This window comes from Echinops telfairi, unplaced genomic scaffold, assembly GCF_000313985.2.
Source record: "Echinops telfairi isolate 266 unplaced genomic scaffold, ASM31398v2 ScPeMD7_7420;HRSCAF=8458, whole genome shotgun sequence".
In the NCBI taxonomy this organism is placed as follows: Eukaryota; Metazoa; Chordata; class Mammalia; order Afrosoricida; family Tenrecidae; genus Echinops; species Echinops telfairi.
In genome coordinates this window covers 52,276,697-52,292,016 of record NW_022111320.1, presented here as the reverse complement: position 1 = coordinate 52,292,016, position 15,320 = coordinate 52,276,697, and the positions used below count along the sequence as shown (strand labels likewise).

Here is a 15,320-nt window from a genome sequence, read left to right as displayed (position 1 = left end):
ACAGTTCCATGAGCCCTTCACCCACACGTCATACAGTTCAGGAACTCACTCATCTCAACAAGAGTTGTACAGTGATCACCACAGGCGGCTGCAGAACCTTCTCTTCTTCCTCGTGGGCTTTTGTTCCTCTAACTTGTGGGGGGACCGATGTAAACACGTGCCCTTTCGGCCACTGCTGGGTGCACGATCAGTGGTGTGCAACCACATCTGCTTCCGAAAGACTTTTATCCCCAAACAGATGCTCTGCGCCCACCAGGCAGTGCTCCCAGAACTCGCCCGCGCCATCACGCGTCAGCTTTCTTTACGGCTGGAGAACATGCTGTTGTACACATGCCCCACTTTTTGTCTCTCTGCTCACCACCTGAGGAACATTTCGGTGGTCTCCACTCTGGCTACCGTGAATAATGCTGTCAGGAACACTCCTGCACCAGTATTTGCCTGAATGCTTTCTCTCCATTATTCTGGGTCAATTCCTAGGAGTAGAATTACTGGTTCGTGCACTAATTCTGTGTCTTTCAAGGAACTGCCAAACTGTTTTCCACAGCAGCTACACCACTTTACATTTCCACAGTAATGCAAGTGGCGATTTCTCCACATCCTCTCCACACTTGTCACTTCTCACTTAAACACCTTAAAAATATTTTTATTACAGCTAGCCTAGTGAGTGTGAAGTGGCATCTCAACGTGGCTTTGATTCACATTTCCCTAAAGATTAATGAGAAGCCACAGAGGTTGGGGGGGTACGTATTTCTTGCTAACTGAAAGGTTGGCGGTTTGAACCCACCACCAGCTGTTCCCTGGAAGAAAGAGGAAGCAATAGGCTTCTACCAGGAAGCCCCAGAAACCCAGGGGCATTCCAGTCTGTGCTGCGGGTCCCTCGGGCAGGCTTGCCTGCACAGCAGCAGGTTTTGTTGTTTGTGTAATGGGAAAGGTGCTGATCATCCTTTCATGTGCTTCCTGGACAGCAATGTCTACTAAAGCCTTTCTCCATTTTTCTACTTGGATCTGTGTGTGTGTGTGTGTGTCTTTTTTGTGGTTGAGTTCTAAGAGCTCTTCCTTTGTATCTTCTGGATATTTTCATTTTGATGAAGTACAATTTATTGATTTTCTTGGCTGTCACCCTTTAAGAATCCCTTGCAAAACTCAAGGTCATGAAGCGTAATATCGACGTTCTTTTAAGGCTTTTATATTTTTACAAACTCATCCGTTGTGTTAACTTTTAGATAAGGCATAAGACGGGGTCCTGGCGTCATAGCTCGTCTCCCTAGCACCATTTGTTGAGGAGACTGTGCCTTCTTGATTGGACAAACTTCACATCTTTGGTGAAAACCAATCAACCTCAGAAACAGGGGTTTGTTTCTAGACGCTCAGTTCTATTCCGTCGGTCTACAGACCTATCCTCACGCAAACCCTGGGAGCTTTGCGGTAAGTTTTGAAATCGAAAGTGTGAGCTCTCCAACGGCTTCTTTTTCAAGACCGTCTCAGTTCTTTGGTTAGAAGTTTTCATGACTTGGCCCCTGTATGCTCTGTCGATGCTCGATGCCTACTGAGAGCAGACAGATACATACAGAGACCTTCCACTTTGAACATAGGCACTGCAGGGATTCGCAGCTATCAGCTGCCCTCCGAGCAGTGACTGCACAGCAGCTCATGTATTTCGGTACGCTGCGTTTTCATGTGTCTCCACATATTGTCTCATTGCCCTGTGATTTGTTCTGGGACCCATTTGTTGTTTAAGATTATGTTATTTAATGTCCTGTTGACATGGTTAAATTCCTAGGATCTTCAGCTCTTTAGGAACGGGCCAAATGACTGGTAGCATCGCTTAAAAAAGTGTCTTAAACTTGATGGAGCTTGTGTTGAGGGCTAAGTCTATTTTTTATTTTTATCTTTTAAATCCATTTTTTTCCAGGGACATTTTTGGGTACTCCTTGTCTTTGTTCAAACATCCACTCCGCCTCTCCTTTCTCAGTGCTGCTTTGTCAGAAACACTACGGGAGGCGCGAAGTCTGACTCCAGGGTACCAGACTGCGGGAGAACTCTGGTCGCTCTCAGGGAGGATATTTGTCTTTTTGTCTGGACTTGTTCCTTGGCGATCTTTATGTGCCATCCGACTTCCTCTGTCTTCATGCTTACTAGCTTCTTCTATCTCAACAATGATTGTTGAAGACACAACTTACAGTGACACTGCCCATTAAAAATGAAGAAAACGTTATTATAAAGGAAACAGTATCTACAGGTATCGAAGTTAGGATTCAAACATGTATTTTGTGGGACGTCATTAACTCTAAAACAGCCCCTTGCTCTCTCTCTCTCTTCTCCTTCTGGGATTCCAGCAGGTGCATGCTAGTCCATCTGACTGTTTCCTTCGGCGGTCTTCACGTCTTTCAATCTTCTCTTTCTTCTTCTCTGAGTAGGTAATTTCAATTTTCCTGTCTTCAAATTTGCTGATGCTTCTTCTGTCTGCCACCCCTCCCCCCATTTCTGTCATTGTAATTTCAATGCCACAATTTCTATTTGGTTCACTTTTATTATTCCTCTACTGGTATTCTTATGTGCGCCATACACTGTTTTCTCTGGGTTCTCACCCCTTAGCTCCTGAGGCATATTTAATAGAGTTGTTCAAAGGACTTGATGATTAAGTCCAATAATCTGGGCACAACCAAATTCTAAACCCGCGGTTCTCTGCCTGAATCGAAAGTCCTCAGTTCTTCTTCACACTGACTTCACCTTAGAGGCAATCTCTCCAGTTGATCTAACCTGCTCTCCTTCTCCCCACTGGTCCATCCCATAACTCTGGTGTGTTCATGTCACAGTACTCATCAACTTCTTCACTGACTTTCGGTTCTATCTGTTTTACACGGACACTGTCTTTTTTGACCACTTCAATGGAAGTTTTATGAAGGCCAAGTTGTCTCTACCTGGGTACCTCTGGGATTCCCAGTGGTTGATACAGCATCCGATGAATGACAGTGAGCATGATATTCAATGAGGACACAGAAAGCAGATATACTCTACTGTTCTTTTATTGCTAACTGGAAAGGCGGAGGGTGGGGGGGTGGGGAGTGGCCTGGGGGAGGGAAGAGATGGTTAAAAAACAAAGCCAAAGAAAAAATAACTCAAGTATAAGAACACACACACACACACACACACATGATCACACTAATTTATATGAGTACCATGCATTTTATCATTTTCTTAAAAATCATATTGATACTTTAGCTTTGGTCACCAGGGTGCCCTATCTCAGTAAATGAAACAAGAACACACACACACACACACACACACACACACACACACAGCATGGACTTATTTTAAACGAGTACCAAAAAGATGCAATAATTTCCTCAGAGGCTGTGGGTAAGAAGGCTCACTTGTGGAACCAGAGGTGAGCTTGCTCATGGGCGGCTCCAGACAGCAAAAATGGCAGCAGCCGGGTAAGTGACGGCAGGAAGCTGCCCAGCACAGCACAGGACTGCCTGGTCATGGAACCAGTCCACGCAGGGGAGTGTCTTAAGGTCCCAACCAGGGGCCTGGACCCTGGAGGACCCCAGGATCCTCCACGGCAAAGCTTTTGAGGTTCCCTTCTCGTCACGACGGCACAGTGTGGCCAACGCGCCCTGTTCCCGAAGCACAGTTCTAGGGAGCAGTGTCCAGGACTATGGCGGAAGGAGAAGGACTGACGATCTCAACTTGAGTCTTTGGCACCACTGATCGACACACAGGTCAGAGAGGGTTATGAGACTTCAGCGAGGGGGCGGGAAGACGGAATACTATTGGCAAAAATCGCCCAGGGGAGGGTGGCCAGGCGCTCTGTGCTCATCATCCTGCTTATGGATAAAAGCACGTGGGATCAAGGCCTTCCGGGACAAAATCATGGTGGGAACAGGGGAAGTACAAGGTCTAAGGAGGTCACTGCTGAGAACAGATCAGCTTGCCGGGATTTCTACAGTGTCCTCACACATAACATACACGATTCCTCGCACGCACGCACACACACACACACGCACACTGCAGGAGTGGTCCCCTTAATGTGCGATGAGCTCAGTACATTACCCGCATGGCTTCCTGGATGTGGTCCTGCCGGATCAGTTCTGCTGAGCAGTCCATGTACCACTTCAAACAGCGAACGAGCTCTCTGGGAAAGAGGGCAGTTCCAGAAAACCCACGACGTTAATAGAAAAGCAAGGCAGCCTAAAATGCTCACTTTCCTGCAGCAACCACACAGGAATCGACAGCCTGCTGACGCGCGGGAGCGGGAGGAGAGCGAGGACTCCCTCAGGGTCGGTGGTGAGGCCCTTGTGCCCTCTGAGACCGGAGGACATCTCCAGCTCCGAGACACTTGCCACGCTCCAGCAGCAGCACAGCCCTGACGCACATGTCCCCTGGGATGACCATGGAGTCTATGCAGAGACTTACACTGGCTCTGTGTCTGCAGAACCTGCAGCAAATAGCAGTCAATAGCAGGCTCTGAACAAACGTATCCATTTATCTCTCTGTCCTAGTTCCTTAGGACCAAGTCAGCCCCGTGGAATGGGGAGGACTGGGGTCGTATTTACATGGCAGTACAGCTCAGTGGTCAAGCATTGGAGACCTGTCCGTTTCTGCCTCTGTGTCCTCGGGCAAGTTACTGAATGGCTCTCACTTTCTTCATTCAAAATAAAGAGGCAGTCCAAGTACCCTCCAGGTATCATGGACGCAGTGGACTGGACGCCACATGGAAAGCACTGAGCACAGTGCTCACTGTCTCCAGTGAGCCCCGAACCTCGGAGTGCTGTAGCCTCCTCGTGTGGTGGATCTCTGTTAGGAGAAACAATGTTTTCTCAGATAATCTGTGGAGGTTTGCGAATGTCCGCCCTCCAGGCAACCCTGGTTTTTCAAAGGCTTGCTTTGTGCCACTTGGTTTTTACAAGAGAGCCACATTAGCACAGGTTTCTGCTGAGAGAAGCGAGATGACCAGGAGGTGCCAATCTGGCGTTCAGTGTTTGCCGTGTGGGGAGCCGTGAGTGTGGCCTTGTCAGCGCCCTGCCCAGGTGCGGAACTGAATGCTGCACGTGGTGGTAGCTACGCTTCTATGGGCGATTTGGTCTGATCGAGTAGGTTACTTCCCAGGTCTCAGGAGGCTCAACACGTTTCCTCCATACAATGGAGGTGACAGCATCTTTATACCATTTTGGCTTAGGAAAGGTTTCATAGAAACACTGTACTTTGGGGTACTGGGGGAACCTATATTTGTGTGTTCTCTCTTACAGACTGTTCTTTAATTTGGGGCTGCATTTATTTTTACAACTATATGTAGCTTATCACCTGTTTCTCATCCTAGAAATTAAGGCTTAAGTTCACCAGATTTGTTACTGTTTCTTAGAAGGAAAAGTGTGGCAGCCACACAGTAAACTGTGGGTTGACATGTGACCTAATTGGTTGTAGCTAAACTATCCTGAAGCCTGTATTTCTATTCAGACCCGGGGCCCAGTGGTGATGCCAGGGGCAGCTTACTTGTACGCCAGGGCTCCAGCAAAGTGCTTCTGGATGTACGTGTCCATCACCGGCCGGAAGTGGAAATACTTGATGTCTCGGAGCAGGCTGATGATGAACACCTGTGAGAGATGGAGGGACGGTCAGCAGGGTCCACTGGATGCCCCGCAGGAAGCGGGGGCGCTCGCTTCCTCAAACAGCAGTCAGCTCGCGTGTTTTCTGCGGTGTCTGCTCGGGCAGTCAGAGCACGGTTTCCATTCTGCACCTGTGTCTCTCTGACCTGTCCTCTTCCTATCACTTGAGTCCCACGGACCAGGAGCTCAAATGTGATGATCCTGAGCCTCTCCCTGCAGCATCGGGCTGAGTGGGGCAGCAAAGACCAGGGACAACAGAAGAATGCCTATGTCGGTGGCACACACACTGCGTGCCTCAACAACTTGCAAACAACAGAAAAACGGATTTTAGTGTGATCCAAATCAGCCTATGAGAGGCTGGCCTTCAGTAACAGGGCTGGCCAGCCACTGAATCAAGACCTCGGAGAGCCGGAGGTGCAAGCTAGGCAGGTGTGTGTTTCAATTCTCACCTCTTCCCGCATCTCCCAGGCAGACCAGAGTGTCTGCTTCTCTTTAAGTACACACACGTCTTGTAGGGATTGAAGATACCAAGTAAAATGCACTCACCACTCAAGTCACGGTCCACTTGCATTCAGCTGCGAGTCTGGTTCCCACATAGATGCACAAAGGGATACAGGGGATACCCAGACTAGCAAAGGGGAGTTTCTGCTTCTACTTAAGCTCACAGGCTTCTCTGTCAGCAAGGCCAAGGAAACCCCCAGGTTACTGATGACACCGAGAACCCCAGACTGCACAGCCGAGGTCCAAAGCGGACCACAGTAAGTTCTTCAAGCTGGAGCTTGTACTGTGTGTGTAGGGAGGGTGTCTGCCTGGAAGGTTAGTTGGGTGACCTTCCTTGGGTGACACTCCTATCTCTTTCCCATTGCAAGCCGTCGACACTCCATGCTGACTCAGCTAATAAGCTGCCCCCTTACAGCTTCTGAAATCTGTGACAGGAATCATTAAGAACAACGAAAAGTCTTACCAGAGACTGAAAAACCAGCAGGCCGTACTTCTCTGTGTTGTCATCCAAAATCACAAAGAGCGTATCTAGGATGTCCTGCAGAAACTGAAACGGCACAAGAAGGGTGGGCTCAGGCTGGAGCCTCTTACACAGAAGGCCAAGGTCAATATAGAAATGCATTTAGCTCCCAACGCATCTTCCGGGAGTCCTGGCATGATGTCGCGACGCAGATCTAAGATTCTGACCCTCCCCACAACCCCATCTCCTCCCCTGTAGGCACTCCAGGCAAGGAACTGCAAACTTAAATCACAGGCAGAGCACCGCGTCCACTGGTACCCCCCTTCTGCCTCCTGGGGCGGCAGAGAACAGCCCCGGAGTTCCCCAAACTGAGCCCACACCACCGCCAAGGCACAGCTCTCCTGTGTGTTGGGAAGGGCCCACTCTCAGTCTCTGAAACCATGGACAGCGGCCTCGAGGCCTCTCCACCTGCCCTCTCTGGTGCGGTGGGCAGGCAGCTGCGATGCTCTGCAGCCACTCCAAACCCTCAGCCAACACCTGGCTTTCCGGTTCCCTGGTGCGGGCCCTCACCCACGACTGAAATGAACCGAACAGATTTTGCTAACGGACTGTTCAGATAGCAAGTTGTGGCTCGACTGAAGGCAGCCTTACACTCTGGTGGGACTCGGAGGCTGCAGAGCAGTGGAGAGGATGGCAGTGAGGGACCGAGGGATCTTTCTGAAAGTGGTCTATGTAGTATCCACTTTGGAGAGATGCCGAAGGAGCCCTGACAAAGCAGGGCAGTGAAGTCGGGGCCGCTCTGAGAGTCGGGTGAGCGTCTTTCATCTGTCTGGGGACTGTGGGGAAATGGAAACCTCGGTCAGGCCAACGTCTGGACACGGTCCACTTAGGAGTTTCTCAGAGCACATACTGCCATCAAATGCAATTCTGGTTCAAGAGCATTGAGAAAGTTACCACTTCGTCTAATGCCTTGGCTTCTACAAAAAATAACAAGACACCTCGGTGATGAGGACCTTCTCACAGACCTGTACTGAGCATTGTGAGGACAGTCTGACTCTGAGGACACGGGGTGGGGGTGGGGGTGGGGGGGGTTACAAGACACACAAAGAAACTGGAAAGGATGGCCCATTCCAAAACCTAGATGGAGAGAAAGAAGTCCTATGTATGGAAACTCAAATAATAAACAGAGAGGAACAGAATACAACAATGTCAAACAAGCTCAAAGAGCTAAAGGAATTCAGAAAAAATGACACAAGAATAACATGAGAATCTACATAAAGAGGTGGACACTATGAAATAAAGTCCTGAAACTGAAGGATACACTAGTTGAAATGAAATACTCATTAGAAGTATTAAAAACAGATTTGAGCCAGCAGACGAAAGAAACAGTGATCCAGAGGATGAGACAGTCCAAAGTTACAGAGCCTGAGGAGCAACAAAAGCCGAGTGGATTCAAATCCACCAACACAAGTGTGTGAGAGCCAATAACAAAGCGGCCAAGAATGAAGAAAACGCTCCAGAATGATTGTGGTAATGACTGCACAACCTTTCTTCATACAACTGAGCGAATGAATTGCATCATATGTAGATTATGTCCCAATAAAACTTTTTGAGATAAAGCAAAACAAAAACTAACAACCGTCATCCAAATCCCAGGAGGAAGAAATGTAACCAAAAATATCTAAAGAAATGATACCTAACACATGCCACAATCTGACAGAGGACACAGATCTACAAATCTAGGAAGCACAACAAACTCTAAGAAGGATAAACCCCAAAGTCCATATTCTGACACTTGGAGACCCTATAATCAAACTCTACAACGGAAAGAGAACCCTGAAAGCAGCAATAATCGATATCAAATACCCCATGTGATTAAGAGCTGACTTCTCAGAGGAGGCTAGAGGTAATGAAATCATACCTTTACAATGCCAACGAAAGAACTGTCAGCAGGAATGTCTTATCCGGCAAGACTGTCCTTTAAGCATGAGAGTAAAATTAAGACATTCTCATATCAATAGCATCTGAGAGAGTTCACAACCACTAGATCTGTCCTAAAGACCAACTGAAGGGAGTCGGTTCTCCAGTAGGGAAAAGGGCAGTAGACAGTACAGGAAGACAACACACACACACACACACACACACACACATACTCTCTCTCTCTCTCTCAGACCCATGGACTCCAGCCTCAATTAACGCTAAGTTTAAGGACAAGTTCCAAGGCTTTTTGTCTAGTAATGTCTTTCATGTTGTATACATGACACATGTATAAAAATCAGTATGAATTTATACTTCAGGGCATAGGATGTATAAATATGTAAAAGGTAGTAACAACCTAAATGGTGGGGGTGGGGGGAGGAAGGGATATGATTCTCTCCAAACAAAACATAGTTTTGTATGTTAATTAAGTTGACATCAATTTAAATTAAGGTGTTATACATGTAAGATGTTAAATGTAATCTTGATGGTAAGTAACCATAAAGAAAATATCTAGAAATATACACATAAAGGAAAGGATAAAGGGATCAAAATGGTTCATTATAGAAAGAAATCAAGAAACACAAGTCATCAGTATTGGAGAAAATGTGGGACAAAAAGGGTTAAGACACTGAAAATACACAATGTAACAACACGAGTTAGTCATTCCCCATCAGGAATCACAGTGGCTGCAAATGGTTTAAACATGGCAGTCAGAAGGTAGAATGTGGCAGAATAGATTTTTAAAGTGATACGCCTATATGCTGTCTACCAGAGACACTTTTTAAGGTCAAATATACACATACAAAGAGTCGAAAATAAAAGAATGAAAGAATATTCCATGCAAATAGAAAGCAAAGGGGGATCTGGGAACGTGATTTTAATTAGCAGCAAAACAAGCTTTAAGGCGACATCTTTTAGAAAAAGAAGGAGACTTTATAACAGAGTAAGTATAACACAGATGAACCCGACCAGACTCTCAAACCATGACAAGCAAACACTGACAAAGTGACGGGGGACAGCATGGGTCTATGACAGCCATTGTGCTCAACGCCCTGCTGTCCACCACGGACAGACTGTCTACAAAGAAGATCAATCAAGAGACTGAAGGCCTGACCAAGACTTGTCTAGCATAGACCTAGAGGACACACGGCGCACAGCCCTCCACAGCGGCATGAGATGCTTCTTCTCCACGGCACAGGAACAGTCTCCACGAGAGAACACATGTTAGATCGCAAAGGAGATCTCAGTGAGTTTAAGAAGACTGAATCACAAAAGGTATCCCCTCTGAGTACAAAAGGGTGAAACTAGAAGTTACAAACGCAAGAAAAATCGGAAAACATGCCAATACTAAACAAACTATTAAACAACAAATGGGTCAAGGAAGCTATCAAGAGTGAAATTAGAAAATACTTAAAATTAAATTAAAATGAACACATGACATATCAAAGCTTATGAGATACATTAAAGGCAGTGCTCACAGAGAAATTTATAGCAGTAATCATCTAAACAGCTACATTTAAAAAGAAGAAAGCCAGCAAATCAATAATGTAACTTTACAACTCCAAGAACTAGAAAAAGCAGAACAAACCAGGCCCCAAACTATTGGGAGTAAGGCAATAACAAAGACCAGAGCAGAGATAAACGAAACAGAGAACAACAACAAAGAGAAAAAGCATGAAACTAGAAGCTAATTTTTCCCCCACTTCTTTTAAAAAAAAAAATCATTTTACTGGAGGCTCATACGACTCTTATCACAATCCATTGTGTCAAGCACATTTGTACATTTGTTGCCATCATTTACAGAAGATAATTTTTTTTCAGAAGCTAATTTTTAAAAAAAGATCAATAAAATTGGCAAGCCTGAAGTTAGACTGGTAATGAATGAGATTAAGATGTACTTATCTAAAAATGAAAATGAGAAGAGAGACATTACAACACACCCTACAAAATAAAAAAGGATAAAAGGAGAATAGCACAAACAATTGTATGCCAACAAATTAGATAACCTAGAAAAAAAGACAAATTTCTGAAAAAAGCACAAATTTCCAATGTTGATTCATGAAGAAGCACAGCATCTCTATAAGACCCTAACGTGGCAAGATGGAATCAGTCCTAACAATTACCCTCCTACTGCGAAAAAGCAGTCCTGGACTAAGGGACTTCACCAAAGAATTCTACAAACATTTACAGAAGAATGGACCTCAGTCCTTCAAAACGTTCAGAAACAGGAGAAGGTGTGCTTCTCACTCATTCTGTGAGGCAAGCAGAACCCACACGGCGACCAAGACCCCATGCCTACAGAGTAACAAGCTCAGGCAATCCTGGTCAACTGAAGGGTAGAAATATGTTAGAAAGGTGACTCACCCACACGGAGTGGCCTGTAAGGGTTCAACATTAGAAAATAAACCCATGTACAGCCATCTACCACAGCAACAGAAGAGCAACACGCAAGAGCCACGTGATCATTTCAATCAAGGCCAGGAAGGCCTTTGACCACATCCAACAGCCTTTCATAAGACAGTCCCTTCACAAGCTAAGAATAGAAGGGAAGTGCCTCAATATGATTAAGTGTATCTATGAAAAATCCAGTTAAAGTCAAATTCAATGTACAAAGACTGGGGACATTTCCCTTAAGATCAGGAACAACACAAGATACTCCTCTTACCACTACTATTCAATACTGTACTAGAAGTCCTATTTATTTTGTTTATTAAATAAATAAAACTTAATAAATTATTAAATTTGGTCCCAGTATTTTATCCCTTTAGATGAGCGGGGTCGCCCGATTCATAACAGTAGCAAAGTGACAGTGATGAGGAGCAACAGAAATAACTTTATGGTTGGGGGTCACCAGCGCACGAGGAGCAGTATGACAGACATGGGGTTGGTTGAGAACCACTGCCCTAGATGCTGTTGTAAATGGACTTGTTTCCTTAATGTCCCAGTCACAAAGCTTGTTGTTGATATGTAAAATTCCACTGGATTTCTGTGTGTTGAATCTGTATCTTGCAGTTTTGCTAAATTCATTTATTGGATCTCTTAGCTTCCTTGTGGATTCTGTGGGGTTTTCTTGATCTTGGGTAACGCGACATGGGCTCATTTTACGTCTTTCCTTCCAGATGGTTACAGTCTCGGTGGGGATGTTTCAGTGTGGATTCCGAAGGAAAGATGAGACAAAACCAGCAGCTACAAAGTGACAAGCAGTGTTGGGTGTGTTCACAGATGAACGGCCGGGTTTGTGGTCCAAGAGTTACACAGTAAGAAAGCGGAGAGGGAGAGCTAAGGGAGGGAGGTGAGACCTCCAGGGAGGCAGGTGTCTAAAGCCACTGGGCTGTCTCGGAGAGGATTCCTTCAACACTACCCATCATTCTGCTGTCTGGGATGCAAAAGAAGCCAGAAATGTTTACAACGCACTGTTCTATCGCCTAAATATAGGCCATGAAACTAAAGGTTTGGGGATACTCATTTGTGTCTATGAATGGGCCCTGGTTACATGCAGGGTTGCTAACGGCAGGGTCAGCAGTGTGAATCCACCAGCTGCCCCCTGAGAGAAAGAGGAGGCTGTCTACTCCCATAAAGAGTCACAGTCTCGGACACCCACAGGGGCAGTTCCACCCTGTCCTCCAGGGGCGCTGTGAGTGGACATCGACTGCATGGCGGTAAGGTTTTTGTCTGTTTTTCACCCCTCTCAGAAGAATTCTGTGCTCTTTACCCACACCACGTCAAACAGCAGTTTGAGCACCCTTGAGGGACTTAAATGACGTGGCTTTTAAATGTCCTTTGAACTTTGGAACAAAAGCAGCCTAAAGGGGGATGATCAGGACTGTTAGGGTGCAGGAGTCAGGTTTCCCAGTGAACTTCTTTTTTCAATCCAGAGAACCGGGCTTATTTTGAGAAAAGTACTTGGCAATATAAGGGCCCTTTCCATGAGCTTTTCCGAGTCCCTCAAGTTTATTATACGACTTACAAGTGGAAGCATTCTTACAGTTACACTTTTCTGCCTAGGAATCCAAAGACTTAAATACAAGGCTGGTTAATGGAGCAATGTGGACAGAAGGAGAAAGCTGTGACTAGTTTTGGGGGGATTTTTTTCATCATTGTATCGGGGCTGGTGCAGCTCTTATCACAATCCAGGCAGATCCCATGGAATCCAGCACATCTGTGCGTGCACTTGCTGAAATACCCGTGAACCCTTAGGTTACCCGTGAAGAATGGGAAGGTGCACTGCTGTGACAGAAAGAAATTCCTCTGTGGACCTTCCCAGGCCTTGTTCTCATCACAATGCTTCCAATTTCCCTACAACCTCTGCGTAGTAAGTCCCTCCCCAGTGCTGGACGACCACCCCTGAAAAACACTTGCCTTGACTTTCTGAGCCGGCCTCTTTGCCTTGACCTGCCCCGCCCCGCCCCAGAGTAGATCTGCCCGTGGAAGCCAGGGTTTGGATTGGACCTTTCTTTGAAGGCACTCTGAGGAGACTAAGACAGTGCTTCACCGAGAGAGCCTGCCTGCAGCCATCCACTGCTGAGACGCGCCACCGCGGGCTTGGTTGGGAATGAACATGAGCCGAGCTGAGTCGGACCTGGAAGCATCTCTTTGTGACTCCTGCTTGTCTTTGGAGAAATGGTCTTCAGAGACGGGCATCGCTGGCAGAAGCAGGGGAAGGCTACCGTCCCTCAGGCTGCAGCTGAGAAGTGTGTAGAATCCGTACATACCTTAACAATTTCCTCCCCACTCACATGCCGAAGTCGCCCTAGGATATCCATAATTCGGTCCGGGAAGGCCTTCCACTTCAGCAGAGCTAGGAGATCCACTAAAAAGCAAGCACAAAAGATGGTCACCCACCTATGCCAGGGGTCCAAGGGCAGACTCTCTTAGCAAAGGCCGTCGGAAGCTGCAAGGACAGGCAGAACTAGCTGCGAGGGTCCCAACAGCCCCTTTGGTGCTGAAATCCACACTTTCTGGCACATGCAGTTTCCAGCTGCTGGGACTGGGGAGCACTCTGCGGCCTGCTCTTGCTCAGTGATTCCTTCAACCTCAAATGAAAAGAAGTCTCTTAACGATGACACGAGGAATGCGCTATTTTTTGTTCCCTCAACATGATACCAGAGCGTGGAGCAGAGGAGAGTGCTGTGGGCAGCATGACCTACCGTTCTGGGTGAGTTTGGTAGAGGAGAGCTGGGTGGAGATGGAGAAGGACTCTCTGGTGCTGCGCTGGAAGATGAGGCTGGAGGGGATGTTGGGGCAGCCGTTGTAGTCTTCTTTGCAGCAGGGCAGGCCCAGGTACAGCGCATGGTTGTTAAATGTGCTGTTCTCATCACACTGCAGGCAAGCGCGGAAAACAGAGCATTGCCTGAGTGGGGACACGTGTCAACATCCGGTTCCAAGGAATCTGACATGCTTGGGTGTCAGGTCCTCCGGCAACGGTGCTTTTTGTGCAGACACTGCCTGGCGCAGCTCACGTGGCAGGGCACGAGGCTTCCTCCTGCAGTGGGAGGCCATGCTGCAACAGCTGGCAGCACCAGGCGCTCCAAGAGCAGGTCAGAGAACGTGCGACCCAAGGCCAGGAAGGCATCGAGGGGTTGGTGATGGATTTCCAAGTGGAGGGGGCATTACCGACGGGGGTGGGTGCCAAGGGGAGGATAAAAGCCTGCTTGCAGCTGTCTGGCTATGACCCATGGATGAGTCCACTGCCTTGGGTCCTCTGGCTGCCCACCGAGAACCACCTGCCTGAGAACATACCTTGTACACGTAGAGCTCATGGGTGTCATCAGAGAGCGTGGTACCGTCGTCCCGCATCAGGGGAGAGAACGCAAAGCCAAAGAGCTTCTTTTCCCCTTTGTCCTTGGCTGCAACCAAAGGCACCGTGGTCACTGCGCTTCTCGTGGACTTTCCTCCTGTGCTCGCCACCCTCGCCCTTCAGCCCTGACTGCTGTCACAGCACAGGTTGCACCCCGGCTGCAGGCACGAGGCGCAGTGCACTACGCTTCCATGCTCCCCCAAGGGACCCAGTCTACGTAGACCCAAACAGAAATAACAACAAGCTGTTTCACTAAGCCCCGGGCTGGGAGCAGCGGGGCAGTGGGTACAAAGGAAACAGCCAAAGGAGAATGGCTCTGGCGCTGATCCACCCCGAGACTCTGGAAGGGATCCTTTCAGACAGTCACTGCTTTTATTGTCCACAGAACGACTTTGATGACAGCTCATCTCTGAGGACCAGTTCACGCACAGCTCCTTGTTTTCTTGTTCCAAACAAAAAAGGGAGGTTAACTCTGTTAGGTAGCTAGATTTAGAGACAAAGGGGGCTGGTATGTCCCTCCCATGCCTGCAAAGGCCCCCTAAAGGAGGTTGGGAAGAAATCAGGCAACCATTAGAAGCCTATGAAGACCACAAACTAAGCATGCTCCTAGTCAAGTCCCCGAGCCAGGTGAGAGGTGCACCTGGGTGGTCCAAACTGGGCCCACGCTCATGACCTCACCCAGGTGGGCTCAACTCAGCCAATGGTGTCAACCAATACCTTCAACCATCCAGAGGGAGGGCCAGAATAAAGGCAGGGCACACACTCTCTGGGCTCCCGGGATCCCCCACTATTTTCGCACATGTGGGTGTGCTTTTGCACGAGGTTGCTCGTGCCCAGTTGTAAACCCTTTTGAGACTGTAGAACCTAAAACTTGTCCTTTCCTTCATAAAAACCCACTTGGATCACAAACAGGCTTTGGTGTAAAGCCAAGAACAAAGGTATCACCCATCCGAGAAACCTTACAATTCTGTTG

At 47.5% G+C, this 15,320-nt stretch overlaps 1 protein-coding gene across 1 annotated transcript in view; it reads right to left on the bottom strand.

The window, feature by feature from the left end:
* The window catches only part of DOCK3 (dedicator of cytokinesis 3), a 340,151-nt gene that overhangs the window by 59,870 nt on the left and 264,961 nt on the right, over positions 1 to 15,320 (bottom strand). Inside the window, exons 16-21 of the mRNA XM_045297414.1 lie at positions 14,290 to 14,396; positions 13,698 to 13,869; positions 13,263 to 13,360; positions 6,574 to 6,657; positions 5,497 to 5,597; positions 4,057 to 4,138 (exon numbers count right to left, since the gene is read on the bottom strand). Of these exons, the coding sequence (XP_045153349.1) occupies positions 4,057 to 4,138; positions 5,497 to 5,597; positions 6,574 to 6,657; positions 13,263 to 13,360; positions 13,698 to 13,869; positions 14,290 to 14,396 (644 nt within the window). The remainder of the gene's footprint in view (positions 1 to 4,056; positions 4,139 to 5,496; positions 5,598 to 6,573; positions 6,658 to 13,262; positions 13,361 to 13,697; positions 13,870 to 14,289; positions 14,397 to 15,320) is intronic.